At 55.0% G+C, this 27,212-nt stretch overlaps 1 protein-coding gene across 3 annotated transcripts; it reads left to right on the top strand.

Annotated features, from left to right (window-relative positions):
• The first annotated feature begins 421 nt into the window (after positions 1–421).
• On the top strand, positions 422–26,298 carry MIGA2 (mitoguardin 2). 3 transcript variants are annotated; one of them, XM_025888349.2, is made up of 16 exons: positions 422–504; positions 3,120–3,346; positions 4,219–4,429; positions 6,148–6,260; positions 7,142–7,259; positions 7,644–7,777; positions 13,611–13,728; positions 15,228–15,328; positions 15,927–16,042; positions 16,987–17,059; positions 17,227–17,313; positions 21,759–21,857; positions 22,191–22,325; positions 23,150–23,203; positions 23,972–24,088; positions 24,311–26,298. In XM_025888349.2, exons 2-16 carry the CDS (start codon positions 3,251–3,253, stop codon positions 24,515–24,517), a joined length of 1,779 nt encoding a protein of 592 aa, XP_025744134.1. In that variant the 5' UTR covers positions 422–504; positions 3,120–3,250; the 3' UTR covers positions 24,518–26,298. The 3 variants fall into 3 exon arrangements, with proteins under 3 accessions (XP_025744134.1, XP_025744135.1, XP_073761733.1); XM_025888350.2 differs by having other exon boundaries at positions 446–504; positions 3,165–3,346; XM_073905632.1 differs by lacking the exon at positions 422–504 and having other exon boundaries at positions 3,219–3,346; positions 4,145–4,429.
• The last annotated feature ends 914 nt before the right edge of the window (positions 26,299–27,212 follow it).

Below are 27,212 nucleotides of genomic sequence, written 5' to 3'. Positions count from 1 at the left end.
ATCTGCTTGTGTTCCCTCTCTCGCCGTGTGTGTCTCTCTCTGTGTCAAATAAATAAATAAAATCTTTTAAAGAAAGAAAGAAAATGGGCCCTTGAAGGGCGGGCCGAATTTGTGTGGGAACCCGAAAGAGCAGCGAAGCCAAATAGGGCTCAAACCGATCGCAGGTCCCTCCCAGAAAGACCCTTAGAGACCTCATAGCTCCGCCTCAGCCTCTTTAAGGGTGGCCCCGCCCCACTCAGCCACCGGAGTCAATCGAATCCCGACCGCCAATGGGAGGGGAGATCACTTCCGCGCCTCAACCGCACTTAGGGGGCGGAGCAGGAGCCGAGGGAGGTGCGGCCAGGCCGGTCACGTGACCCGACCCATTGGCCGGAATTCGGCGACGTTCATTGGGCAAAGGAGGGTCGGCCCCGCGTGAGGCCACGCCCCCCGCGGTGGCCGAGAGGTTGGTTGCGCGGGCGCCGGGGAAGGAGACGCTGCCCTTCCGCAGCGATGGGATCCTGGGTGAGTGGCGCCCCGGGTTGAGCTCGTGCGGTGGGCGACGCGGCAGGGCTCGGGACTGAGGCTTGCAGCGGGTGGGAACCGGGTCTGAGCAAGGAACTGGGTGGGAGCGCAGGTGTCCGGGCTCAGACTGACTAGAAGGGCCGGGGTTAGGATAAACAGGTACCCGGGGTTAGGATAAACAGGTACGTGGGCGGCGCGAGGGGTGGAACGGAAGGGTACCAGGTTAGGTCGGTGAGGAGATGCCCGGGCCTGGAACGTTGCAGGGTCGCAGGTACCCGAACCGGGGCTAGGAAAGTACCCGAGATGGAGGGAGCAGGTGTGCCGGCCGTGGGTGGCGCCAGTGGGCACCTAGACGATCCTCAAGGATATTCCAGGGGTCGGGCAAGAGAAAAGGGGGCCTGAACTGGGGCTGCGCAGGGCGATGTCCGAGATGAGATGAACAGATGCTGAAGAAGGGAATATTGCTGAGGTTCAGTGCGGGAGTGCCCGTTACGCATTACAAGTGCTTGGTCAGACTTGCAAGGTGTCTAGGGTGCCATGAACAGAGACTGGGCAGAGGGTGGTTCAGAGGAGTGCCTGGGCTCGGGATATTGCTGGGGTCAGGGAGGGAGGACGGGCTGCTCAGGCCAGACTCATTAATAGGATTGCCCAGGGCAAGGGAGGAGGTTGCCGCTGTGGAAAGTGTGGGCGTCCAAGCTGAGGGTGTTGTAAGTGCCACAGCGGGGGCCAAATGAGGAGGTTCCTGCCCAAGGTCATAGGGTGACTTGCCCAGCTGGGAATGGCGTTGGAAGTGTGTACAGGGTGGGAAACGTTGCTACAGGCTGTCATCATGGAGAAGAGGAGGCTTCTCCCCAGGTTGTGTCAGTGGGGAAGAATAGGGCACGGTTGAGCTGAGTCTGGATCCAACCCTGGAGTGAAGCAGGCTTGGGGGCCAGTGTCGTCACCTTGCACTTGCCACTCTTCCTCTCCTCTGGAGCAGCAGAAGCTGCTCTTGACTCTCCTGCAGGCAAGTAACCAGGCCTCCCAGCCCCGTCTCACGCCTGGAGCACGTGTTCGGGTTCACTGTTGTGGCTCCCTGTGGGCTTCTCACTTGCGCCCAGAAGTCCTTCAGGTGTGGCAAGGAGGAAGATGAGGGAGCTGTAGCAGGCGCCTCAGGGAAACAGCATAGCTTCAGGGTCCCTTGCAGCCGAGGTCACATCCCAGCTTGGTCGGTTGGCGAAGTCAATCAGGTTGCTTATGTCTCATGGCCTCAGTTTCCCCATCATAAGCAGTGGTTGTGTCTCTGAGTGACTTGACTCCCAGCCAGAGCTTGTGGGAAGCCTGGCCTATAGTGTAAGTGCTGGGGGGATAGTGGTTGCTGATCCTCTGGTGTTCTGAGGCCTGGGCCGGGTTGGGGGGATGAGAGGGCTGCCTTATGATACGAACCCAGGCCCTGACCGCTGGAGGTCACAGCTCAGTTCACAGCCTCCTGGCAGGATGTCTCCTACCTTAACAGCATGACCGTTTCCTTGGCCCTAGACTGGGTATTCCCCAACTCTCCCCCCTCATGCACACAGCCCGGCGCTAGATCTACACAGGCAGGATCGTCCATCCTTCCCACTCACTGGGAATAAGCTGTTTCTTGTGCTGCTCCCGTGACTTTGGCCGCCACCCCAGGTTGATAGGGCCTGTTCTGGCCTGTGTATTCTTTCCGCTTGAGGTCCCAGGAGACCTTGAAGGCATCCTTGGTCTTTGTGGTGGCAGTTGGGGAGTGCTCTGCAGGATCTTGGGGACTGGGCAATGTGTGCTCAAGCCATTTATTCACTGACCTTGGAATGGGGAAAGTTGCTCTTGTAGTTTGTGGTTCTGCTGGGGCTTGCCACTTCCTGCCGCATGTCGGGTTTAGCTAAAAGGGTTGTATTGAGCACAGAGTCTGAAGTCCAGTAGACCTTGGTCCAAGTCCTGGTGTTACCTCATACTAGCCGTATAACTGTGGACGCCCCCTGACTTAAAACCCCTCTGAGTCTCACTTTCCTCTTTGGAAATTGGCAGAGATGGGGCGCGGGGCTAGATGGCATCTCCTTCACAGAACTGTAATGATCCCGTGAAATAACATATGGAAAGAACCCAGTGCAGAATATACACATAGAGTGTAGTAGCTTTCGCTATTTGAGGGAGCACCCCGCAGCTTTCATAATACAGTCCACAGGAAATAAAAACATTCTTGGCTTTGTGGGAGGTGAAAAACATGTAATGATTCTCAGTCAGGGGCCTGACCCTTTTGTGGCCTGAAGTTTTTGTGTAGCCAGTGGACCATGGGTTTAAAAAGATGGTGCAAGTGTGGCACAAAGCCCCAAGTTGGAGAGTGACCTATCCATCTCCCAGGCCTTGGGTCTGTTCTTGGGCCAACATGCCAGAGATGCAATCTTCTGCTCCTAGGGCTCAGGGCGGGCAGAGGGTATGTGGGACATTTGGCTGCCTTCCTGCTGGTGGTTGCAGAAGGCGGGGGCCTGATTTCAGGCCTGGTGTTCCAGAGGTGGGCTTTGCTCCCACCTCATCCCCCAGAGCACTCTTACGGGCATTTCGCTGTGCTCACATGAGCATATCCTTGTCTGACTTGGTCATCTGTCTCTCAGCTCTGTGGAAGGACCCTCTGGTATGTGTGTCCCTGTCTTTCCGAGGCGTGGATGGTGCCTGGGACCCAGCCAGCAGCCAGTTGAAGACATTTTCCTTGGGAGCTCTTAGACCCGAGGGTGCTGGTCCTGCCATGGCGTTCCGGAGGACTGAGGGCATGTCCATGATCCAGGCGCTGGCCATGACGGTGGCCGAGATCCCTGTGTTCCTGTACACGACCTTTGGGCAGGTAAAAGTTGGGATGGGTTGCGGTCCTGCCTTTACCCCTCTGGCCTCTGAAACACTGAGCCACTCATCCCAGGGTCTCTAGCCTTTGGGAAAGCCTGTCTCTCATTATTGCCCCAGGCTTCCGGGGTCTTCTCTTTGTGCAGAGTGGGAATGACTAGGTGAGGAGTCTGGAGTCCCAAGCCCAGTCTTCACCCTAGGGCTGTGTGAACTCCTGGCCTCCGTGTTTCAGTCTATCAGAGGGGTCAGTAATGCCCTCCCTGCCGACCTCAGGTGTTTGTGGCTGACCAAGTCTGCTGTGTGGGGTGCAGCCCCACGTGAGGGGCTCCCAGTTCAACAGGCAGAGAGTGAGGAGCAGGGAATTGTACAGATGGGGCAGTTAGGTGGAGGGAATGTTATCAACTTCAAGGAGTCATTAAGAAATGGGGTCAGGAGACCGAGGTTCGATTTCTGACTCCCCGTCACCTTGAGCACATGTCTTAACCTATGTGAGCCTCTGAGTCTCACCTGGAAAAGGACAGGCATTCAGCCAGGGAGTGCAGGTAAAATCCCAGCTCTGTGCCTGGCATAGTAGGGGCTCAGTCACTGTAGCTGTTAGAATCACAACCGATGGAGTGAGGGACACCTGCTGGGCCCTAGATGTGATCTCTTTGGCATTGCCATTCTGCTGTCCCCAACCTCTTTATGTCCCTGTGGTCCACATTTCAGAGGTGCTGGCCCGGTGCCTCCTCGGGGGGTGACTGCCTCTCATTCCTGGTCAGCAAACGGACCCCGAGGGCCTGAGGCCTCCTGTGCCCCTCAGGTGCTCCCCAGCACAGCTCTGCCCACCTCAGCTCCTCCGGGGAGGTGTAGCCCAGCCACCCTCTTTTCCTGCAGTCTGCCTTCTCCCAGCTGCGGCTGACACCGGGCCTGCGGAAGGTCCTTTTTGCCACAGCCCTGGGCACGGTGGCCCTGGCCCTGGCCGCCCATCAGCTGAAGAGGCGACGGCGGAGGAAGAAGCAGGTCGGCCCTGAGATGGGAGGGGCATATCTGGGCACGGTGCCCCTCCCCGTCCTCATGGCCAGGAAGGTCCCATCGGTGAAGAAAGGTAGGTGGTGAGGCACTGGGGGAGGGCCTGACCTGGAGTCAAGTCCCAGCTGGGCCCCTGGTCCCCGTCGGAGCTTGGGCTAGTGACGTCCCGTCTCCAAGCTGAGTTCCCCTCCGGGAAGCGGGGATGCAGCAGACCCTTCCCTGAGTCATCACCTAGTGAGGGATTTGGTGGGTGATGCAGCCAGATGCGCACGTCCTGTCAGGGGCAGCAGTTCTCAATATCTGAGGACCCCTTGGGAACACCCGCGTCCAGAGGGGGCCTGGCAGGATGCAGCTCCTCTGCTCAGGGAGGGAAGCCCCCTGGCTCAGGAGCAAGAAGGGCCATGTGGTTCCTGAGCCAGATGGTATTCTCTCCATTCCCTCCCGCTTTTTTTTAAAAGTTAAGTTCGGCCTTTTGAGCATACGGTTTTTTTTTTTTTTTTTTAAAGATTTCATTCATTTATTTGACAGAGAGAGACACAGCGAGAGAGGGCACACAGGCAGGGGGAGTGGGAGAGGGAGAAGCAGGCTCCCCGCCGAGCAGGGAGCCCGACGTGGGGCTCCATCCCAGGACCCCGGGATCATGACCTGAGCTGAAGGCGGACGCTTAACGACTGAGCCCCCCAGGCGCCCTGAGCGTACAGTTCTTTATGGAATTTTGTGTAGCACCTGGAGTCCTGTATTTACACCACATGGAGACCTGTACCACTGTGCTCTCAATCCGCACATCCTGTGTGGCCAGCGCCTCTCTCCTCCCCTGCCAGCCCCTGGTAGCCTCTGAGCCACTTTGTGTCTGCTGGTGTGGCTTTCAAAACCCTTACAGACCCTGTTCATTTTGTAACCCAGCAACCCAGTGTTTGCCACGCCGGAATATCATGGATCTCTTCCCTGGGCAGGAAGTCCTCACAGGCTCACATCTTGGGAGAAACCTGGTTTGAGAAGCAAAAATCCCCCTGGGGGCGCCTGGCTGGCTCAGTCAGTAGAACGTGCAACTCTTGATCTCAGGGTCATGAGTTCAAGCCCCACTTTGGGCATGGAGCCCACATTAGAAAAAAAAAGAAGAAGAAGAAGGAAAAATCCCCTTAAATGAAAATGAATTTTAGTTGTGAATTAGCATTGCAAAAGGGAAGTTTTCTCTTTACAGCTGGAAAAAGAAGTTTTAAGACTAGTCTAGAGCAGGCCCTGAGAAGCACTGATGTAGCTGGGTTTCTGTGTCCACGGGCCCCTGGGACCACCTGGATCTGCTCCTGTGGCGGCCTCTCGCTTGCCTACCCCGTCCCACCACCACCACCTCTGGTGTTACCTTCTTTTCCCTTCCCTACTTTTCTCACTTAAAAAAAAAAAAAAAGGTTTTATATTTAAAGAAGCCATTGTCTCAAATTCTTTTTGGAAGGAGGAGAATTCCAAATCAGTCAATCAGCAACGCAGGGGAGACTGAGTGAGAAGTAGGCGGAGAAGTCGCCAGACCTTATTCTCTGGCTTATCTGGCAGGTCCGGGGCCTTCTGGGCCAGGCCCTGTGCTGGGCGACAGGGATACGGTAGTGAGCAGGATGACAGGCAGAGGAGTAGCACTCTGCTAAGCGCACGCACGAGGGCGCTCTGCCGTCCCCCTGACTTAGAAGGGTATGTAGGGCAAGCTCCCAGGTGAGGAGGGGGAGGGTTGTCTGGAGGTGGGAACAGCCTGTGCAAAGGCCGGACTCGAAGGCTGCGTGACCCTTGCCCTCCTGTTGCTCGCAGGCTACTCCAGCCGGAGGATGCAGAGCCCCGGTAGCAAGAGCAACGACACTCTGAGTGGCATCTCCTCCATCGAGCCCAGCAAGCACTCAGGCTCCTCCCACAGCTTGGCTTCGGTAAATAGCCAGGGCAGGGCACTAGGGACTTTGAGCTCAGGCCCTGGTACCGAGGAGGCTCTAATCTCTGCCCTCGGGGAGCTGACGGACTGGAAGGAAGACAGGAGAGATTTCCTTCGGTCTCTCATCTGTCCACACAGGCTTTCCGTGATTGTCACTGATCACTAACCGAGGGCCAGGCTTCGGTGAGAGAGAGGTGGATAGGGGCAGAAGAGAGGTGGGTGGTCTCTTGTGGGGAAGAGACTTGTCTATGAAAGTTCATTCATTTGCCCGTCAGCCACGGAGCAGGCGTCTGCTTTGTGCCAGGGACTCTTTTGAAGATAAACAGATAAATGAGGCCAAGAGAAGTCTCTTTTCTCCTGGGGAGGGGCTTTGGGCTCCTTCGTTCATCTAGTGACCCCTTCGTGCAGTGAGCTCTGAGCCCGGCTCTGCCCTGGGAACCCAGGGGTGAGCAAGAGAGGGCTCTTGCCCTGGAGGAGCCCACTTCCCGGCAGGGCGAGAAGCGTGGCGAGCATGGGCCCCGCCCTGTCCTGTGGTGGTGGGAGCTCCCTCAGTCTTCCTAGTCCCCCCCGAGTCACAGAGTGCCAGAGCAGGGAATGGGCCCCGGACGGCTTCTGTAGGAAGCTGCTGGTTCCTGGGATGGCCACTGGTCTCTTTCCTCCCACTTCTGCAGTTTCTGTAAAAGTGCCACCGGGTGCTTAAAGTTGGTGGGACCAGGCCCTGCTGAGGGCTTGGCCGCGTGCTGGGGGCTGGCTTCAGGGATGGTCTTAGGAGAGGGTGTGTGACATAGGACCAGGCAGTGGGAGGGGCTCAGGTCCTACAAAGGGTCTGGGAGGGCCTTACCCCCTTGCCCTTGGGTCCCTGTGCTGCTTGGTGCCCAGATGGTAGCGGTGAACTCATCCAGCCCCATGGCTGCATGCTCGGGACCATGGGACACCGGCGGGATGGAAGAGTCTGTGACTACCAGTGACGGCAACGCGGAGAGTCTCTACATGCAAGGTACTGGCCAGGAGGCCAGCCGTGGGGCCTCTTCTGGGGCAGAGTTGGGGGAAGTAATGGCCTCCTCCCGGGAGCCCAGGCTGGACTCAGGACACCTTCCCAGGTGCTGGTTTGCAACCCCACTCCCGACCCCAAAACCCTCATTCGGGGGTTTCTAGCCATTTGTGGATAGGGGACGGTCTCTGGGAACAAATCCGGTCTGAATGGCGGCCTGTAAACTGAGCCGCCTTGGAAAAGTGACTAGGAGCCGGCTCACACAGTCCTGCCCGTTTCTGCCCTTTCGTGTCCTGCTTCCTTGCCTTTCTGACCCCATCTTGAGTGTGGGGCCCGGCTGCTCCCCTCTGCCGAGGTCAGACTCTCCCTTGTCTTCCCGCCCGTGCTCAGGCATGGAGCTGTTCGAGGAGGCTCTACAGAAGTGGGAGCAGGCGCTGAGCGTGGGGCAGCGAGGGGACAGCAGTACCCCCACGCCAGGGGACAGCCTGCGGAACCCCGAGGCTGCTTCGGAGGTACTGTCTGAGGTAGGTTGTCCTCCCGTGCGTCCTTCTTAGCTCCCAGCCATGGAGAAGGTGGGGGGGGGGCAGAGAGGCAGCCAGTCTTCGGGAGGGAGTGTAGCAGCCCCGCCTGCTGCTGGGTGGTCCCTTGTGCTCCTGGATGGTGGCAGTTCCACCAGGTGACATTCCACCAGGATATCAGTCCACCCAAGGAGAATACACACGTAAGGTGCTTAGCGCATGCCTGACGCACGTGGTAATCACTCAGTAATCCGGGGGCTGATCACACCCCAGTCCCAACTATGTGAGGGGAAGGCGCATCTTACGAAGGACTGGCGGGAAGTAGCCTGTGTGCAGCTAAGTGGATCCCACAGCCTTTGTCTTGTCCTTGTCTTGTCCTTTCTTTAGACGTTTTTTTTTTTTTTTGCACTGTCAGTATTTATTTCAATATCAGAAAAGAGAAATAAAGTGAAAAAAAGCTAACATTAAGAAATGTTTGTGTCCTGGATGGACGTTTACTGAAGCATTATCTTGTAACGGTGAAAAACCAGAAAACACTGGAAACGATCGGCGTGCCTATCCGTAGGGGTCTGGAGTATGATACTAGGGAAATCTGCGTAGGCTGATAGGCTGCTGTCTCCACAGTGTGTCATCCAGTGAGAAAAGCAAGATGCGGAATGCGTATGGTGTGACCCGTTGTGTATACGTGTTCAGAAAGACATCTATCCGTGCATACGTGTGCGAATGTGTAACTGCTGGTGTGTATGTGCGTTTTTACTTTCCTCTGGACAGATAACTCAGGAAACTGTTAACAGTGATCTGTGAGGATTGGTTCGACAGGGAAAGGTGGAAAAAGGCTTTTATTGTACTTTATTGTTTGGCCTCTCTGGTGTCTAGCTATGCTCATGGGCAGGGTTTATACGGGTGGTAGGATTGTGGACTGTTTCTGTTTTAGTCTTTATGCTTTTATGTATTAAAAAAAAAGCCCTATGAGCTCCTGGCCTCTGCTGGAGCGAGGACAAAGTTGGGGCTCTTTGGGGTACACTCTGATAGTATCTGGAGAGTCCGTCAGGATCAACTTCAGGTGTTAAAAGGGGAGGTTAACCTAGGGAATTGGTTGCACAGGTGAGGAGTGTGTCCAGAGCTCAGGATTCACAGAACCTAGAACCATGGTGGGGGATAAGCAGCAAGCGTCGCCCCAGCTTGGGTGGGGCGGGGCAGTGATACGTGTGAGGCAGGACTGGGAGGGGCGTTTGTCTGCCCATTGCCCCATCCCATGCTTCCTCCACCAATGCCTCTGTGGGTCATGAGCCAGTTGGCAGGGGAGCCTGGGAAACACTTCGCAGCACCTGGATGAGGACTTGCCTGGCACAGCTGGTAACAACTTGAAGGTATGGTGTCCTGTACCCCAGCGGGAACATCAGCTCAGAGCCTGCGACACAAGCAGGAGCATGGTAGCTACAGGACGGAGGACATCGGAGACATGCCCCCAGAGGGTGACAAAGCCTCCGGTGCCCAAGGGCACAGCTGCATCAGGGATCTGCTATCTGTGGGCAGACAGCAGAGGCCTGCAGGAGGGTTTTAGGTCATGGAAAGGAAGGGAGACAGCTCTATTTCCAAAACGGTATCGATTGCTAATACTACATCTTGAAATTCTAGAACTTTCATTGATCTTATCGTGAAAGCAATGAAGCATTCCTCACAGAATAGTGAGAACTACAGATATAGAAAGGAGTGGGGGAGGAAAGTGTCCAGTCTTTGATCTTTGATCGGTGGCTCATGTTGTATGATGAGGCCCTCGGCCTCCCTGAGCACTGGGGCCGGCCAGCCCTAGGATCCTGGTGCAAAGTAGGTGCTCAATAAACGATCTCTATAACCCTTCATCCAGACACAACTGCTTGGTGTCCTTCCGGGCATTTTTCTATCCTAAAAAGAAATTTTTTTAACAGGTTTATTGGAATATTACTCACATACCATCAAATTCATTTCAGTTCAATTCTGAATTGTACAATTCATTGGCTTTTAGTATATTCGGAGTTGGGTGTTCATCACCACAATTAATTTTAAAACACTTTCATCATGTTCCCATGGAGTCCTATATGCTTCATCAGACACTTTCCATCAGACACAGCCCTAGCCCTCCCCTCATCTACTTTTCATTTCTATGGGTTGGCCTGTTCTGGACATTTCTATAAATGGACTCATAATTAGTGGCCGTTTATGACTGGCCCCTTTCCTATAGCATAATGTTTTCAAGGTTCATTCTTGTAACTTGGATCACTACCTCATTTCTCTTTATCGCTGAGTAATATTCTATTGTATGGCTGGACCGCATTTTATTTATCCATCCATCGATGGGCATTTCGGTTGTTTTTACTTTGTGGCTCTTATGAGTAATGCTGCTATGACCATTTTGTGTGCAAGTTTTTGTGTGGACACATTGTTTTTAACTGCCTTGGGTGTACTACGGTTAGGAGTGGACTTGCTGGGTCCTATGATAATGCTACGTTTGACATTTGGAGGAGCCACCAGACCATTTTCCACAGCAGCTCCACCATTTTACAGTCCCACCAGCAGTGTAGGAGGGTTCTGGTTTCTCCACCACCTCGCCAGCACTTGTTTTCATCTGTCTTTTTGGTTCTGGCTATCCTGGTGGGTGCAAAATGGTTATGTCATTGTAGTTTTGATTTGCATTTTCCTGGGTTAACAGCGTGGAGCTTCTTTGCATGTGCTTGTTGGCCATTTGTATGTCTTCTTGGAAGAAACGTCTGTTCAGATCCTTTACTGTATTTTCAGTTTGGCTATTTATCTTTTTTTTTAAATGATTCAGCAATTTGATATATTACTCAGGGCTCATCACCGTAAGTGCCCGCTTCATCCCTTTATCTGTTCCATCCGTCCCCCACCCAACTCCCTCATCTGGCATCCACCAGTTTGGTCTCTATATTTAAGAGTCTGTTTTTTTGTTTGTCTCTTTTTCTGTTTGTTCGTTTGTTTTGTTTCTTAAATTCCACATATGAGTGAAATCATATGGGATTTCTCTCTCTGACTTATTTCACTTAGCATTATACTTTGTAGATCCGTCCATGTGGTTGCAAATGGCAAGGTTTCATTCTTTTTTATGGCTGAATAATATTCCGTTGTATATATATACCACTTCTTCTTTATCCATTCATCTGTGGATGGATACTTGCATTTACAGTAGCCAAGATATGGAAGCAACCCAAGTGTCTATCCACAGACAAGTGGTTATGTCTTTTTAGTATTGAATTGTAAGGGTTTTTTTTTATATATTCGAGATATAAGTCCCTTATCAGAGATGGGATCTGCAGATACTTTCTCCCATTCTGTGGATTGTCTTTTCACTTTCCTGATGGCATCCTTTGAAGCACAAAAGTTTTTTTTTTTTTTAATCTTTTGTATTTTTTTTTTAATTTTTTAATTTTAAGTAGGCTCCACAGCCAGCGTGGAGTACAGACTCACAATCCTGAGATCAAGAGTTGCACACTCCTCCGACTGAGCCAGCCAGGCACCCCTGAAGCACAAAAGTTTTTAATTTCAATGAGTTCAGTGTATCTTTTCTCTTTTGTCCTTTGCGCTTTGGGTGTGACATCCAAGAAACCGGTCCCTAACCCAAGACCACTTCTCCGAGAAAGAGCGCACAGACCTCTGCCAAAGCTACGGGGCTGTGCCGGCCTCACTGTGCAGGGTCAGGTCCTATCAGAGAATTGAGCAAAGCGGATAGTGGGTCCCGGGGTTCCATGGGCTCTGCTGGGGCTCTAGCTGAGTGAGCTGAGCCACTTAACATCCTTAAGTTTTCTCTGTGAATCGGGGTCACAGCCATGCCAGCCTTCAAGGATGCTGCAAGGCTGAACAGCAAGGTGCCTGGTCCAGGGCGAGCACTTGGTGCAAGAACCATTTCCAGCATTGGGGGAATCGTTGGGACAGACCACATCTCCTGTCCTCCTCTGAGCTCTTCCGGCTCTGTCCCCAGTGGCCTCAGGCCTAAGCTGGCCCCCGGCCCCTCCCCTGGGGTCTGGTTACATACAGGTGCAGGATCTGGCAGCCTTGGTAGAAAACAGAGTTGGGCCTACCTGTGCCTGGCCCCTTGGCCTAGAAGCTCCTGGGATCAAAGGTGCAGTGCCTCCTTCTTCCCACGTACCAGCCTGGAAGCCAAGGGCAGGGGGATGTCACTGAACCACAGGCTGTTGTGTCTTTGGTACAGTACTTTCCCAAGCACACACGGTTCATAGTAACAGTGGAATTGGAACCCAGCTCTTTCTGGGATCCTGTCTGCCTTCTTATTATAATGACATTATTATCATCGTACACATTATGTTAAATATGTTTATGTTACATGTTACATATTATGTGTATTATAGTATACTTTGTTATATATACACGTTATATACTATATCATAGTGATTATTATATACTGTATCATAATGATTATTTTATACTATATGATAACACTTACTGGTCATCACCACAGGCCAACCTTGTGGGAAGGACTTTGCATACCTTCTCTCCGGCATGTTTTCCCTAAAATCCTAGGAAGTAGGTACTCTCATGTCAATTGATAGGTAAGGAAACAGAGGCTTAGAATGAGGAAGTAATTTACTTGAGGCCATACCGTTTAGAACTGGTGGTGCTGGGCTCAGGGCCCAGGTCAGCATTGTTCAGTAGGAAGCCACATAGCTCATTTAAAATTTCTTAGAGACCATGCTAAAAAGCAAAAAAGAAACGGGTAAAATCAATTTTAAGAACACATTTTATTATTTGTTTATTTCAAGTAGGCGGGCCTTGAACTCACGACCCCAAGATCAAGACCTGAGTTCAGATCAAGAGTCGGATGCTTGGGCGCCTGGGTGGCTCAGCTGGTTGAGCGACTGCCTTCAGCTCAGGTCGTGATCCTGGAGTCCTGGGGTCGAGTCCCACATCGGGCTCCCTGCTCAGCAGGGAGTCTGCTGCTCCCTCTGACCCTCTTCCCTCTCGTGCTCTCTGTCTCTCATTCTCTCTCTCTCAAATAAATAGATACAATCTTAAAAAAAAAAAAAAAGAGTCGGATGCTTAACCGACTGAGACACCCAGGCTTCCCTTAATAATAACGTTTTATATAATCTAGGATATGGAGTCTATTATCGTATCAACATGTGATCAACATGGAGCATCATTGAGCTATTTTATTTATTTATTTAAAGATTTACTTATTTGAGAGAGAGAGACAGAGATAGCAGCAGAGACAGCGAGAGAGAGCAGGAGCAGGGAGGAGAGGGAGAAGCAGGCTCCCCGCTGAGCAGGGAGCCCGTTATGGTGCTTGATCCTGGGATCCTGACCTGAGCTGAAGGCAGACGCTTCACCGACTGAGCCACCTAGGTGCCCCTTGTTTTATTTTTAAATATTTGTTTATTTGACAGAGAACGCACACGCTCAGAATGGAAAGGGGCAGAGGGGGAGAAACTCAAGCAGACTCACTCCCTACTGAGAACGGAGCCTGACGTGAGGCTTGATCCCACGACCCTGAGATCAAGACCTGAACCGAAACCAAGAGTCAGACACTTAACTGACTGAGCCACCCAGGCGCCCCTGAGAAATTTTAGAGTGTTCTTGTTTGTTTGTGGTTTCTGGGTACTAAGTATTTGAAATCCGGCCTGTGTTTATACTTAGGGCACATCTCTGTTGGGACAGACCACATTTCAACTGCTTGTTCGCTTTATGTGGCTGGTGACTTCTGTATTGGGCAGCTCAGGTCTAGACATGTACTCTTGCTGCTGGGCCCCAGAGCCTGCTCCCCTTTTCCCCCCATCATTGGTGAGGGGGGACCATAGGCCTGGGTTGATGTTCATTGTTTTCCTGGCAGCCAGAGTCACAGCGAAGGGAGTTTGCAGAGAAGCTGGAGTCCCTGCTGCACCGGGCTTACCACCTGCAGGAGGAGTTTGGGTCCACCTTCCCAGCCGACAGCGTGCTGCTGGACCTTGGTGAGCTGGCCTGGTTGCAGGCTGGAGTGGGGCGGGGTGGGGGCAGGGTGGAGGTGGGAGGTGGCGAGAGAACCGGGGTGTGGCTCCCTCAGAATCCTCAGAGCCTTTGGACCTCATTTGATCAGTGCCTTATTTGTAGGTGGGGAAACTGAGGCCTTAAGGGTTAGGCGTTTTGTTTTTTAAGATTTTATTTATTTGTGAGAGAGAGAGCACAGAGGGAGAGTGAGGGAGAAACGGACTCCCTGCTGAGCAGGGAGCCCAACGTGGGGCCCAATTCCTGGACCCTCGGACCATGACCTGAGCTGAAGGCAGACGCTTAATTGACTGAGCCACCCAGGCACCCCTAAAATTTTATTTTTAAGTCCTCTCTACACCCCTAACCCAGAGATCAGGAGTCACATGCTGTACCGACTGAGCCAGCCAGGCGCCCCAGAGGTGTTTTTTTATATGTAGAAGGCAGGAGCAGGGCTTGACGAGGCCCCAGGAGTCCCCGGACGCTGTGCCTCGGCCCATCCCCTGGGGAGAAGGCCTTCAGGTGTGTGTGTCAGCATCTCCCCTGTTGGGTTCCAGGCCTTTGGTTTGAGCCCTTTTCTGTGGCACCAGGTAGGCAGAAGGGATGGCTCATGGAGGTTAGTCGAAAACAGCTCTTGCTGTTGCCCCTTCCCCCCCCCCGCCCCCGACTGAGGTCAAGGTACGTGACATCAGGGAGAGAGAATGAAGCTGTTAGCTGGATGGCCAGTGTTCTCCTGGTGCCCACGGTGTGCCAGACCCCCTGCAGTGAGTGGACCCTGGGACCCTTCTTTGGGTGCTGTCAGCCGACTCCTGTGTCCAGCTCCCCAGCTCTGCCGGTGGTGACACAGGCCTGGCAAGGGCCGGCTACAGCGACACACCCTCCCACGGCCTGTCCCCGAGTGGCTTTACCTGAAGAGGAACCCTGGCCTACTCTGGCCTCCCCGTGTGGCAGAGAAGGCTGGTGGGGCCTTGAAGGCCATGGTCTCTGCTTATCTGTTCGACAGACCTTTCCTGAGTGCCCTCTGAAGGTCCAGACTCCCACAACCCTTGAGCGGGTGAGTCTAGAAACACTGAGTCAGTGGCCGGTGCGTTCCCTTGAGCTCTTTGTCATCAGTGGCTAAGTTTCCGTTTGTCAGAGAGGGGAATCAGCTTGCCCAGGGTCACACAGTACAGCAGAGCCTGCCTGTGCAGAGTTCATGGGCCATCGGGCCTCGGGGTGCAGCTCTGTGGCCGAGGGCAATCCCCCTCAGGAGCCCCCTTCCATACCTAACTGTGCCCACCTCCAACGATGCTGTAGCATCGAGAGAAGCCATTCATTTGGGGCGATGAGCCTAGAATCTTCATGCGTACGTGTTCAGTACACAGGAGCCGTGGGACCAGCGGCAGCAGCTGGCCCAGAATCCGGTCGGGCGCTTTGCACGCGTGCATTCCAAAAAGCCGGTGATTTTGGCGTCTCGGCTCAGCCCTTCTCTTCCTGCTCTTCCCAGAGAGGACCCTCATGGTGCCCCTGACCGAGGGCTCCCTGCATCTACGGGCGGACGATGAGGACAGCCTGACCTCCGAGGATTCCTTCTTCTCTGCTACCGAGGTGGTGGGGGGCGGGGTCGAGGGGCAGAGAGGGAAGGTGGGGTGGAGTGAAGCCCGGGCCCCTGTGGGACTCTCACCATGAGCACTCGGTCATGGGAAAGTGAAGGCATTTCCTCTGAGAGGAGCAGAATTTGGCAGTCCCCAATTGCCGCTCCCCGGGGACCCCATGCACTTGCCAGGGACAGGGAGGCGTGAGAAGCCAGGGGTCCTGGGTCCTGTGGGTGAGGGTCGGGGTCTCCACCCCCGTGGCTCCAGCGCACACTGACCTCTCCCTTCTTAGACTGCATGCTCATTGCTTGGCATTAGTCTCCTGCCACGGCCACGTGTGCCAGGCCCAGCCGCCTGCCTGGCGTGAGAAGATGTGGGCACCTGTCCAGTAGATGGTCCCTTTGGGTTGGGCCCCTGGCGGAGATGGGGATGCTGAGGGCCAGAGCCGGACTCAGATTGAGGCCTCTTGCCTGTTGGGTCAGTGTTCCCTCTGGCATCCCCTCTGAGAGGTTGTCCTCTAGGGCGTCCCCTGGACAGGCACCCTCACCCCTTGGGATGCTGCTGACACAGGCGGTGACACCACCTTCCTCTTCCTGTGCGCCCTCCCGCAGCTCTTTGAGTCCCTGCAGGCAGGAGATGACCTGATCCCACTCTCCAGGCCGGCTGCCGCTTATGAGGAGGCCCTACAGCTGGTGAAGGAGGGGAAAGTGCCCTGCCGGACCCTCAGGCGAGCGTGTAGGGAAGGAGGCGGGGAGCAGAGGCAGGTGGGGCGGGCCCTGTGCCCCTTGGAGTGCTCGGTGAGGACCGTGGTGCTCTGGCAGCAGCTCCTGCCCGGGCCGTGGAGGGTCTAGAAAGGCCTGGAGTTCAAAGACAGGCAGGCCTACAACTAACAACCGCAAATTAATATAATTAATTAGTTAAACAATAATTGTTTCTACTTATTCTAAATCATCACAGGGATCTAACCACAGAAACACAGTGGGCTCTCTTCCAAAGCCCTGTGTCCTGAAGTAATCCATCTTAGCGGCAGCCCTGAAGCCGGGCCCTGGGGGACACACAAACCTGATTTCTTCCAGGTTCTGTCACTTCCGAGCGTGTGGCCCTGGACAAGTTGCTTAACCCTCCTCAGCCTCAGCTTCCTCATCTGTGGCATATTTAGGTTTCTGATCTATCTTAAATTAATTTTGCTGTTTGAGATGAAATTCAGAACTTGGCTTTTGGCCATGACTCTAAGTACGTGTGTTTAAAGTTCACTGACTGAAAATGGTTGAGAGTCCTGGTTACCAATGTGAATGAGGGGAGCCAGACCGGGGCGGGGGAGGCCTGCAGGTGCCCCAGAATGGCTGGCAGCTGGGAGCAGGTAGGTCGTTCCAGTCCTCTGCCAGTGAGGGTCCTTTGCTGGCTGGGGCCTGAAGGAGGCCAAGGTCAGCCCGACTCCCAGGGCCCAGACCCACCAGCTGCGCTCAGTGCCACTGAGGACAACACACCCGCAGAGAGCGTCCAGTCAGCCTCTTCCCTTGGGTTTGGGGCGCACCGAGGCCTAGAGGAAGGCAGGCACTTGCCCAAGGTCATACCGCCCGGCCAAGGAAGGACCACTCGGGGCTCCACCCTGACCTGGAGGGCATTGCTGGGTAGGTCCCAGAGGGAGTGACTGACTGTGTTTCTCCTCAGGACTGAGCTGCTGGGCTGCTACAGTGACCAGGACTTTCTGGCCAAGCTGCATTGTGTGCGGCAAGCCTTTGAGGTGCGTGTCAGGGGCGCCTGGAGAGGACAGAGCCGGGGCTGGGGTAGTCGGGCAGGTCTGCCAGGCCCTGCTACCACACCCGGTTCCTCTGCTCAGATGGATCACCTGCCTGCCCCATTCCAGTGACATCTCGGCCAGCTTGCTCCCCTCCCTTCCTCGCTCCTTAGGGTCTTCTAGAAGACAAGAGCAACCAGCTTTTCTTTGGAGAGGTTGGCCGGCAGATGGTGACGGGCCTGATGACCAAAGCTGAGAAGGTAGCTTTTTTCAAGTTTTCTTCCCACCTTGCCTTTTTTTTTTTTTTTTAAGATTTTATTTATTTATTTGACAGAAACACAGTGAGAGAGGGAATACAAGCAGGGGGAGTGGGAGAGGGAGAAGCAGGCTTCCCGCGGAGCAGGGAGCCCGATGTGGGGCTCGATCCCAGGACCCTGGGATCATGACCTGAGCCGAAGGCAGAGGCTTAACAACTGAGCCACCCAGGCGCCCCGCCACCTTGCCTTTTTTAATTTTAATTTTTGTAACTTTTATTTGGTTCTGTTAAAAAAAAAAAAAAAAAAAAAAAGCAAGCAAGCCCGGAACGCGTGGGTGGCTCAATCAGTTAAGCGTATGTCTGTTGATTTTGGCTCAGGTCATGATCCCCGGGTCATGGGATTGAACCCTCGACCGGGCTTCCTCTCCTTCTGCCCCCTCACCACCCCGCTCGCACTTGTGCCCTCTCTCTGTCTCAGATGAATAAATAAATCTTAAAAAAGAAAAACAAAAAACAATTTGCAATCAAGCTGAGGAGCTTTGACTTCATCCTGAAGGCTCTAGAGGAGCTGGGAAAGGCTTAGGGGGCATTTCCTGTGCTGATTCTGAAAAATACGGGTCTGTATTGCTTTTTGTGTCTGAGGCTACTGTCACCAGGTTTTATACAATTCAGCGGCTCCAAAATGCAAACCTTAGAAGGTCTCCCTGAACCTGCCAGAGGGAGCCACTGCCCCAGTCTGCTGTGTTTCTCCTGCCCGGTTTCATGGACTAACCCTTGAACATGGTTATACAATTTCCAAGGTTCCCTCCAGACTGTTCTGCAGCTCTGTTTTGTTGTGTAAGAGTGGATCTTGTCCATCGGTCCACATTAGTGGATGCAGTCCCCTTTTTTTTTTTTTTTAAAGATTTTATTTGACAGAGCGAAAGCAGGAACACAAGCAGGGGGAGCGGGAGAGGGAGAAGCAGGCTTCCCGCCGAGCAGGGAGCCCGATGCGGGCCTCGATCCCAGGACCCTGGGATCATGAGCTGAGCCAAAGGCAGATGCCAAACGACTGAGCCACCCAGGCGCCCCGATGCAGTCACTTTTATCGATGGCGTGGTAATTCCTCGGGCAGGCTCACTGTGGTTCATCTGGTCCTGCAGTGGAGGGCCATTTGGGTTGTGTTGGATTTTCCACTGTCACACTGCTGTTATAATCCATCTGTTACAGACCTCTTAGGGACCTGTGGTTTTCTGTGGGGCAAAGCCCAGAGGTGGCAGTCCCATGTCTCGGGCATATCTGAGTTTTGCCAGTCTAGTCCCAGAAATGGCTTAACAGCCACAGTGCCTGCCCGCGGTATAGTTGTGTGTGTCCTTACATGTCGCCAAACGCAAGGCATCGGTGACTGGACATTAATAACCCTTTTAATCTATGTTATCCATTCTTTCATGTTTCTTTGATTGTTAATAAGGCTGCATGAATTTTCATGTTATTGGCCACTTGTTGGCGCAAAGCCCTTGAAAACACCTCTCCCCTGGGTCCTTTTCACCTCACCCATCCAACTAGTGGTTCTAAAACGCACCTCTGGGCTGCCCAGCCGGCTCGGTCGGAGGAGCATGAGACTCTTGATCTCGGGGTCATGAGTTCGAGCCCCACGTTGGAGGTAGAGATTACTTAAATAAGTAAACTTTTAAAAATAAAGAAATAGGGCGCCTGGGTGGCTCAGTCGGTTAAGCGACTGCCTTCGGCTCAGGTCATGATCCTGGAGTCCCGGGATCGAGTCCCGCATCGGGCTCCCTGCTTGGCGGGGAGTCTGCTTCTCCCTCTGACCCTCTTCCCTCTCGTGCTCTCTGTCTCTCATTCTCTCTCTCTCTCAAATAAATAAATAAAATCTTTAAAAAATAAATAAAAAATAAATAAAAAATAAAACGCACCTCTGACCTCGTCACCCAGCTGCCTGAAATGTTCCCTTGCTCCCACTGTCCTTGAGGTAAAGACCAAACTTTGTTTCGTGGCCGGCTGCCATGCACACTTTGCCCTGTCCAGACTGAAGGGCTCAGGCTTTGTTTATTTTTTTTTTAAAGGTTATTTATTTGAGAGAGAATGAGCGAGCAGGGGAGGAGGGGCAGAGAGACAGGCAGACTCCCCACTGAGCGGGGAGCCCGCTGCAGGGCTTGATCCCAGGACCCTGAGCCGAAGTCAGATGCTTACCTGACTGAGCCACCCAGGCGCCCCGAAGGGCTCAGGCTTTTAGTGTGTACCCATATCAGACTTTCTCCCTGATCTGGGCCTTTGCTTGGTCCCTCCACACCTGTAACACTGTTGCTCGATGCTGTTGTCCTTAAACTACTTTATTGTAAACACACATGCGGGAGTATAAAGTATATATCTATAGGATTTAATGAATGAAAAGGTGAATCCCTGTGTACCCAGCACCAAGGCTAGGAGGTGGGACTTATACCAGTGTCTAGAAGCTCCCCGGTCCCCCTTCCTTCCCCTTCTCCTTGGTTCCCCGTCTTTTAAGTCCCTGCTAGCCACCTCTGTCCCCAGGAGGGCTTCGCCAAGAGCCCTTGGGTTCACCCCACCAGCGTGGCCCCATGACCCGGCATCCTGTTGACAGGATGCTCTCTCTCACTACTTGCTGAGCTCCCTAAGGGCCAGGACCGCAGCCGCACCAGCATAGGTGTGTGCCTGGCCCAGGGCCTGGCATGGGGCGGGTGCTCCGTTAAGTGTTCATAATTATTCTTCCAGCAGCTGCTGTTTACCCAGCAACGAACCCGGCGCTTTATTCGCGTTTCTTCTAGTAGCTCTTTTGGTCCTGACTGCGGTCTCCACTCGGTAGATAAGGAAACCAAGCCTGGGGAGGGCCAGGGGCTTGCCCGGATCCCTAAGTGAGGGAAGGGCAGAGTTGGCATTTGAACCCAGGTTGGCCTGACCTCAGCTGTGCCCTTGGCCTGTTCTCTGGTTCTCTGTGGCCTCCCAAGACAGTGAAGGAACAAACAAGTGAAGGAAGGGCCGGTGAGGCTAAAGTGGGTGTCAGGCGCTTAGCAGATGTCTGTTCTCTGTGGCCGCTCCCCAAGGGGCCTGGGAGGTGCAGCCGCCCTCGCTCTGCCCCCACCCCAGTGTGGGATGTAGGTTTCATGAATGGCTGGGTAGCAGCTCTGGAGAGCGGAGCCTGCACTCAGCCCTGGGACTGGCGCAGGGATGAATGCCCTGTCAGACTGTTGCAGGCAGGCGGAGCCGGGGCGGGCCCCCTGGGAGGGTGCTTGTTCTGTGGGCAGCACCTAGGCTCTGAACCTGCGAGGTCAGGCCCCGTTGTCGCTGTGTGTCCACGCGCCGGACCTGCGCCCTCTCTAAGCCTCCTCTCCTCATGCGTTCGTGGGCATGTCTCTGGGGACCTTGTGAGATGGTGTCAGACATGCTTGGCCACCAGCCCTCATCTTCATCGTCCTCCTTTACATGTGAAGAAACTGAGGCTCGGCGGATTAAGGCGTGGTCTGGGCTCATCCTAGCAAATTCTCTTTAAAACTTAATGAAAATAGGTGGGTTTTTTTTTTAATGATTACAAAAATATTCATGCCTATTTTAGCAAAACCCAGAAGACACATAAAAACAAGAAGAAAACTTGTCCCCCACTCCACCATGTTCCCATTTTGGTGAACACCTGTCTGGTGGCCCCTCCACCCAGGGTTCTGTGTCAGCTCCATCCTCCCTGGCTCTTGGGCACATCATTGATCTCCCAAAGCCTCAGTATGCCTTTCTATAAAGTGGGTGTACTAGTGGACCATCCCTCTTAGTACCGCATGAGTTAGATGCATTGATCCATATGAGAACAGACCCTGGTCCCCCCTTAGCTTCCCTCGTCCGTGAGTGCACATCTGCGTGTGCACATCCACATGTGCACAGCATATCACAAGCCCCAGCTGAACCTCCCGGTCCCAGAGAGCGCAGGATCTCTTCTGTGTGCCGAGAGTAGCAGCAGGTCTTAGACACTATTCATCCAGGCACTGGGCTGATCGTGTTACGTGCACGAGCTCACTGACTCCCCCAGAATAGGGCCAGGAGTGTGGGCCGTAGCTTCTCCCATTTCACCAGTGACACCCAGGGGCATGGAGATTTTAATCTTTGGTTGCTTGACTCAACCTCCTGTCCGCACGCATCTTTGCAAAGTGAGCTCATGCTGTCGTGTGTGTGCATCTCTTGGGAGGCATTTGGTACTCAGCTGTGAGTTTATCTGAGACGTTGCGGCCTGTGCTGTTGTCGGATCTCTCCTGGACGTGCCCCGGTCTCCGAGAGGCATGTTGCTGTGGGCAGAGGACACTTCTTGCCCGGTTTTCTCCATGGCCGCCACTCAAGGATTGACCTCAGCCCTGCCTTGGCTTGTCCATCCATAGGCCTGTTCCTGTGGATCTTGTCCAAGTGAGTCTTATAGCCTCTCATGACCAGAATAGGCTGTGCTTCTCCCCACAGAGCCCCAAAGGCTTCCTGGAGAGTTACGAGGAGATGATGGTCTATGCCCTGCGGCCCGAGACCTGGGCCACCACACGGCTGGAGCTGGAGGGCCGTGGGGTGAGTTGGGTTATGCTGAGCCCCAGTGCCGTGGGGTCCCTTATACCCAAGATCCTCGGGGGGGGGGGGGGGGAGCGGTGCCGGTGTGGAGCTCTGCCTTGATTCCGAGGCCTGAGATGGGCCCATCGCTGCTGCTAGCCCTTGGTTCCTGCCCTGCCGTGGGCCCCGGCTGTGGGGGACACAGCCCCAGCTGCACCCCATTGTGACCCAGAGATGTGCCCACTCACCCATGCGTTCCCACCCAGGCCCCCACGCACCTGTACCTCTCTGGACTTGGTCTTCCCATCTGGACAGTGGGCCTGCAGCCTTCAGAGCGTCCCTGCCCTCTCACAGGTGGTGTGCATGAGCTTCTTCGATATTGTGCTGGACTTCATACTTATGGATGCCTTCGAGGACCTGGAGAACCCTCCATCCTCGGTGCTCGCCGTCCTGAGGAACCGCTGGCTGTCAGACAGCTTCAAGGAGACGGTGGGTGGCTGCCCTCCGCATCCAACACACATACTCATGTCACCCCATGCCTTGGCCCAGCCTCTGCGTTCCTTTGGGCACTGAGCCTGGGCCCCCCACCCGGCAGGCAGCAGGCACGCCACTGGGCGGGTTCCTCTCCCCTGCGTAATGTGCAGCTCCCGAATCTGGGCAGACCAGGCGTCTGCTCTGCAGCAGCTTCCCAGGGGACCCCGTTGTTCTCTGCACCGCGTAGGACCCGCATGGTGGGCGTTGTCCTTCTGCATTGTGGTCTCTGTTAATTTTACTCAGTTTTAATGCATCTTACTGAGTTAAAACAGGAAAAAGAAAGGAACAGCAGAGGAAGTTGAGTGTGGGGCCCTGTGAGGCAGGTGTGACCTGGGGCAGTTTGCAGGCGGTGACCGTGGACCCCCACAACCTCTGAATGTGGTGGGGCGTGGGGTCATGGCCATTTCCAGGGGCCCCACAGCAGGGTTAGAATCAAGTTCAGTGGCTGGTCCAGGGGCCCCACAGCAGGGTTAGAATCAAGTTCAGTGGCTGGTCCAGGGGCCCACAGCAGGGTTAGAATCAAGTTCAGTGGCTGGTCCAGGGGCCCCACAGCAGTGTTAGAATCAAGTTCAGTGGCTGGTCCAGGCCCCCACAGCAGGGTTAGAATCAAGTTCAGGTTGAGGTGTGGCCGGTTCCTGACTCAGGGGAGGGAATCGGCAGAGCTCAGGCACCAAGCCGCATCTTTCTGCTTGGGGTGGTGGGAGCTGGGGGACACAGACAGAGGCTGCAGGCCCGGCCTGTCCTGCTGAAACCTGGGTGGGGTCCCATCTTTGGTTTAGGCTCTAGCCACTGCTTGCTGGTCAGTCTTGAAAGCCAAGAGGAGACTACTGATGGTGAGTGACCCCCTCGGGCCCCGGGCATGGTACCCACCTCAGCTGACCCACCGGCATGCCCTGGCTCTTGGTCTGGGGGCAGGGGCGGGTGGGGGGCGTGGGCAGAAGAATGGGGCTGGTGCAGGGAGGTCTTGCTAAGCCCCCAGGCCCTGTCGTACCTCTTGGCCTCTGCCACAGCTCCTGCCGTTAGCTCTCCCTTGACCAGGAGGACCTCAAAGACACACATAGGTCTGCTTCGTCTCCTCCCCAGGACCCCGCACAGCACGGGCCATGGGGAAATGTGGAAGGACTCAGAGGGGAAAGGGCATCCTTGAGGGAGGCCTGCGCAAAGTGGTGGCAGCTGGCTTGGTAGAGGCATCTGGTGGGGGCAGGGTGCCCCGGGAGCAGGCAGAGCAGCCTCCCTCCCGCCCCCAGGCCGCTGTTAATCTGCTCTCCCAAGCAGGGACTGGCAGCTCTATCTGGGTGCGATCCATTCTCCCCTCTGCCAGCCAGGCTTTGCTGCCCGGCTGATACCAGCTGCCACTGCCAAGTACACTGGGCACTTCCTGTGCTGAGCCCAGCCCACCCCCTCCTCGTGCAGTCCTCATAGCAACCTCGAGGTTACCCCATTCTGCAGAGGTGGAGGCCCCTGTTAACTTGCCCGGGGTCACCCAGCAAGCATACGCCTGAGCCAGGCCTCCCTCCAAAGCCCAACTCTTCGCTAGGCCCCCAGGGCCCGGCCGCCTCCCCCGGCTGGCGTCCCAGCCCTCAGCTTCGCTACCCTTGCAGGTGCCCGATGGCTTCATCTCCCATTTCTACTCCGTATCGGAGCACGTTAGCCCCGTCCTAGCCTTCGGCTTCCTCGGACCCAAGCCCCAGCTCTCGGAAGTCTGTGCTTTCTTCAAGGTAAACGGAGGGTGTGGCCTGCCTGGGCTGTCGGGCGCATGCGGTTTGGGGGGTGCCTGGAGGGAGGCCAGCCCACAGGGGTCTGCAGGAAGCACTGGGAGGGCAGAGCCTGTGGATGGGGTGGGGCTCCGGTAGCCAGGGCGGTGCTCTGGGTGGTCTCGAGGGCATCTGTGCTGGGGGGACGGGGCCCGAATCCGGGCCCATGCCAGCCTTGCCCCCCAGCACCAGATCGTGCAGTACCTGAGGGACATGTTCGACCTGGACAACGTGCGCTACACCTCCGTGCCGGCCCTGGCAGACGACATCCTGCAGCTGTCCCGGCGCCGCAGTGAAATCCTGCTTGGCTACTTGGGGGCGCCAGTGGCCAGCAGTGTGGGCCTGAACGGGGCACTGCCCCGAGAGAATGGGCCCCTGGAGGAGATGCAGTAGCGGCGGGTACAGGCTTGGGGAAGGGGGCTGCCTGGGCCTCGTCCGCCTGGGCGATGGCCATGAGAAGGTCTTCTCCTCCCCTCCTTTGGGTTGGCATTGAAGGGCCTGGGGAATCCATGGCCATCAGCAGGGGCAGAGTCTGGGCCTGGGTGGCCAAGGGTGATTGCCCCTGACCTTGTCCCTCCTCATCATTTGGGAATCCCTGCCAACTGCCTTGGAGAGGGTTGGAGCCCCTGGGAGCCCGCCTGACTGCCCTCAGCTATCCCTGGGGGAAGCGGCGGCTGGACCAGTGACCTGCAGGGCCCGAGGGAGAGGAAGGAGGTGGGAGAGAGGGGGTGGCATTGTGAGGAGAGGTGGGACAGGCAGACCCGGGATGCCCTTGGTGTGGGACCCCAAAACCTCCCCCCGCCCCAGGGCTGCTGATGAGGGGGGCTGGGAAGGTAGAGGTGGAAGATGGGGGTGGCAGGGCTCTGGGGTGAAGGCCACGATGTCCTGAGCTAGAAGGAACCTGGGCTAGACAGTCTCTGGCTGCCCAGTCACACTGGCCCCCACCCCTGCCACCACCCTAGAGAGTTTGCAGCTCCAGAAAGTGAGGGTGGGGTCACAGAGTGCCTGGGGAACACCTTGGGAGCTGGCAGGCCTGGACCATCCAAGGGTGGGACAGGCCGGGTCTACTTTCCTTGTGCTCAAGTCTGGGCAGGGACTGGGCCCTTGGCGAACCCAAGCACGAAACCAGAATGCTGTCTTCTGACATGCCCTCCTCCTGCCAAAGACTGTCATCTCTCTTCCCCTTTTGCCACCACCAAAGACGGAGGAGGTGGGGCTGGTCCTCCCGCCCACCCACCTGCCTCTGTGAGCCTGTACCCCCCTGGGTGGTGCTAGGGCTGAGCTGGAGGCTCTGACCAGGGCTCATCTCAGGCCCGTTGCCTGTGCTGCCATTGGTGGGGGCCCAGGGACCACATCAGGGAGGTCAGAGGACACACAGGGCTGGACCGAATCCCCTGCCCTCATTAGGACACGAAACTTTGCCGGGCACTTTGCCTTTGGCTCGACGCACAAATGCTCTAGCTGTGCAGTGGCTGGTCCTACAGCTGTCCCATTGTCCCCACATTGTCCCCATGTCTGCGGGGTGCTGTCAGCCCTGCAGACTTACTTCTCTCACAGTGTTTTCACTGGAGGTGGGATGTTTTATTTATTGCCTTAACACTTTATTTTGAGGTTCTGCCCCTTTCAGGCCGAGAAGCCTCCCAGAGACACTGAGGCCTCTTTGGTCTCCCTACTCCGGAGGACTGGCTCCTCAGACCAGGGCCCCTCTCCCCTGAAAGGCAGAGGGGTCCCGGGAGGGAGAGAGAGGAGAAACACAGAGGGATGGCGTGGGCCTGGCCCATCAGCTCGGAGCTCATTCCCCCTACCTGCACGCTCCCTCCTGTTCCCCAGACTGGGGGGCCCAGTGTTGAGCCAGGGCTCTGGCTGCAACCCCCGCCCTCTGAGGTTGGTGCCCAGGAAGGAGCAGCCTCCTGAGTGGGAAGGCCTGGGGTGGCCCTCCTCCCTTCCAGCCCCACATTCAGTTCATTTGCACTTACCCCGCGCTATGAATGTCATCTTGGGCCTGGGCCCCGGCCACTCTGATTTGCTCACAAATCACTCAGAGTGGCATTTTCATCTTGTCTTTGTTTACACGTCCATGCACTGCCTTGGGCACTTGATTTGTTGCAGCTTCCAACTTTTGTATGGTAGAGTGTGTGTGCATCGACTTCCAAATAAATGATTTAAACAATGTCCTTCCGGGGTGCCTGGGTGGCTCAGTCAGTTAAGCGTAAGCATCTGCCTTTGGGCTGGGATCGAGTCCCGCATCGGGCTCTCTGCTTGGTGGGGAGTCTGCTTCTCTCTCTCTCAAATAAATAGATGGGATCTTTAAAAAAAAGTTTAAAAACAATGTCCTTCCACGTGGCCATGCTGATGGGTAGGTACATGTGTGGCCATTTGCTTCCTGGGCAACCGCTGGGGACTCGCTCTTTGGGGTGCAGTGGGTGGAGTTTCCAAGAGGGCAAAGGTGGAGGGAAGCCTGCTGGGGCCTGGGAGTCCCCTTGGGGCCACTTGGCAGCCTGGCAGGTTCAATGGGTCCTGAGGCAGGGAGGGCCCTCAGGATGGGGGGGGTCAAGTGGGGGAGTGTTCAGCACAGTGCTTAAGGGCATAGACGGGGGGCAGCCTGGGTGTGGATCCAGCTCAGGCAGCATCTAGGTAAGGTCGCTTCTCTCTGGGTCTCAGTGTCTACATCTGTAGGATACAGGGGTTGGACCAGCTGTGGGGGCGGCAGGCAGGCTCAGGTTCAGTCCCCGTTGAGCCGGGGTGAAAGATTGGAACAGGTGGGAATGGATCAGATCCAAGCTGTCCAGATCGGGTGTTTTCACAGGCCTCGGAAGGTTTATTGGAAAAGTACTCGAGAAAACCTTCACTTTGAACATTTTAAATGTACAGCGAAGTTAAAAGGAAAACCCGAAAAAGATCGCTTATCAAACCAACACCTTGAATCATTAATTTACATTTTGCCGTATTTACTTATTGTAAATATTTCTTCTCTAAAATATTTCAGAGTGTCAGACACATACTTCACCCCTAAACACTTGAATGAGCAGATCTTAAATAAGGTAGCTTTCCGGCATAACCACAACGCCATAATCATGCCTAGGAAAAT

This window comes from Callorhinus ursinus, unplaced genomic scaffold (assembly GCF_003265705.2).
Source record: "Callorhinus ursinus isolate GAN/ISIS: 27379988/994484 unplaced genomic scaffold, GSC_fseal_2.0 scaffold24, whole genome shotgun sequence".
NCBI classification, from domain to species: Eukaryota; Metazoa; Chordata; class Mammalia; order Carnivora; family Otariidae; genus Callorhinus; species Callorhinus ursinus.
The sequence above is the reverse complement of the archived record's forward strand: the minus strand, read 5'-3'. Positions and strand labels throughout refer to the sequence as shown.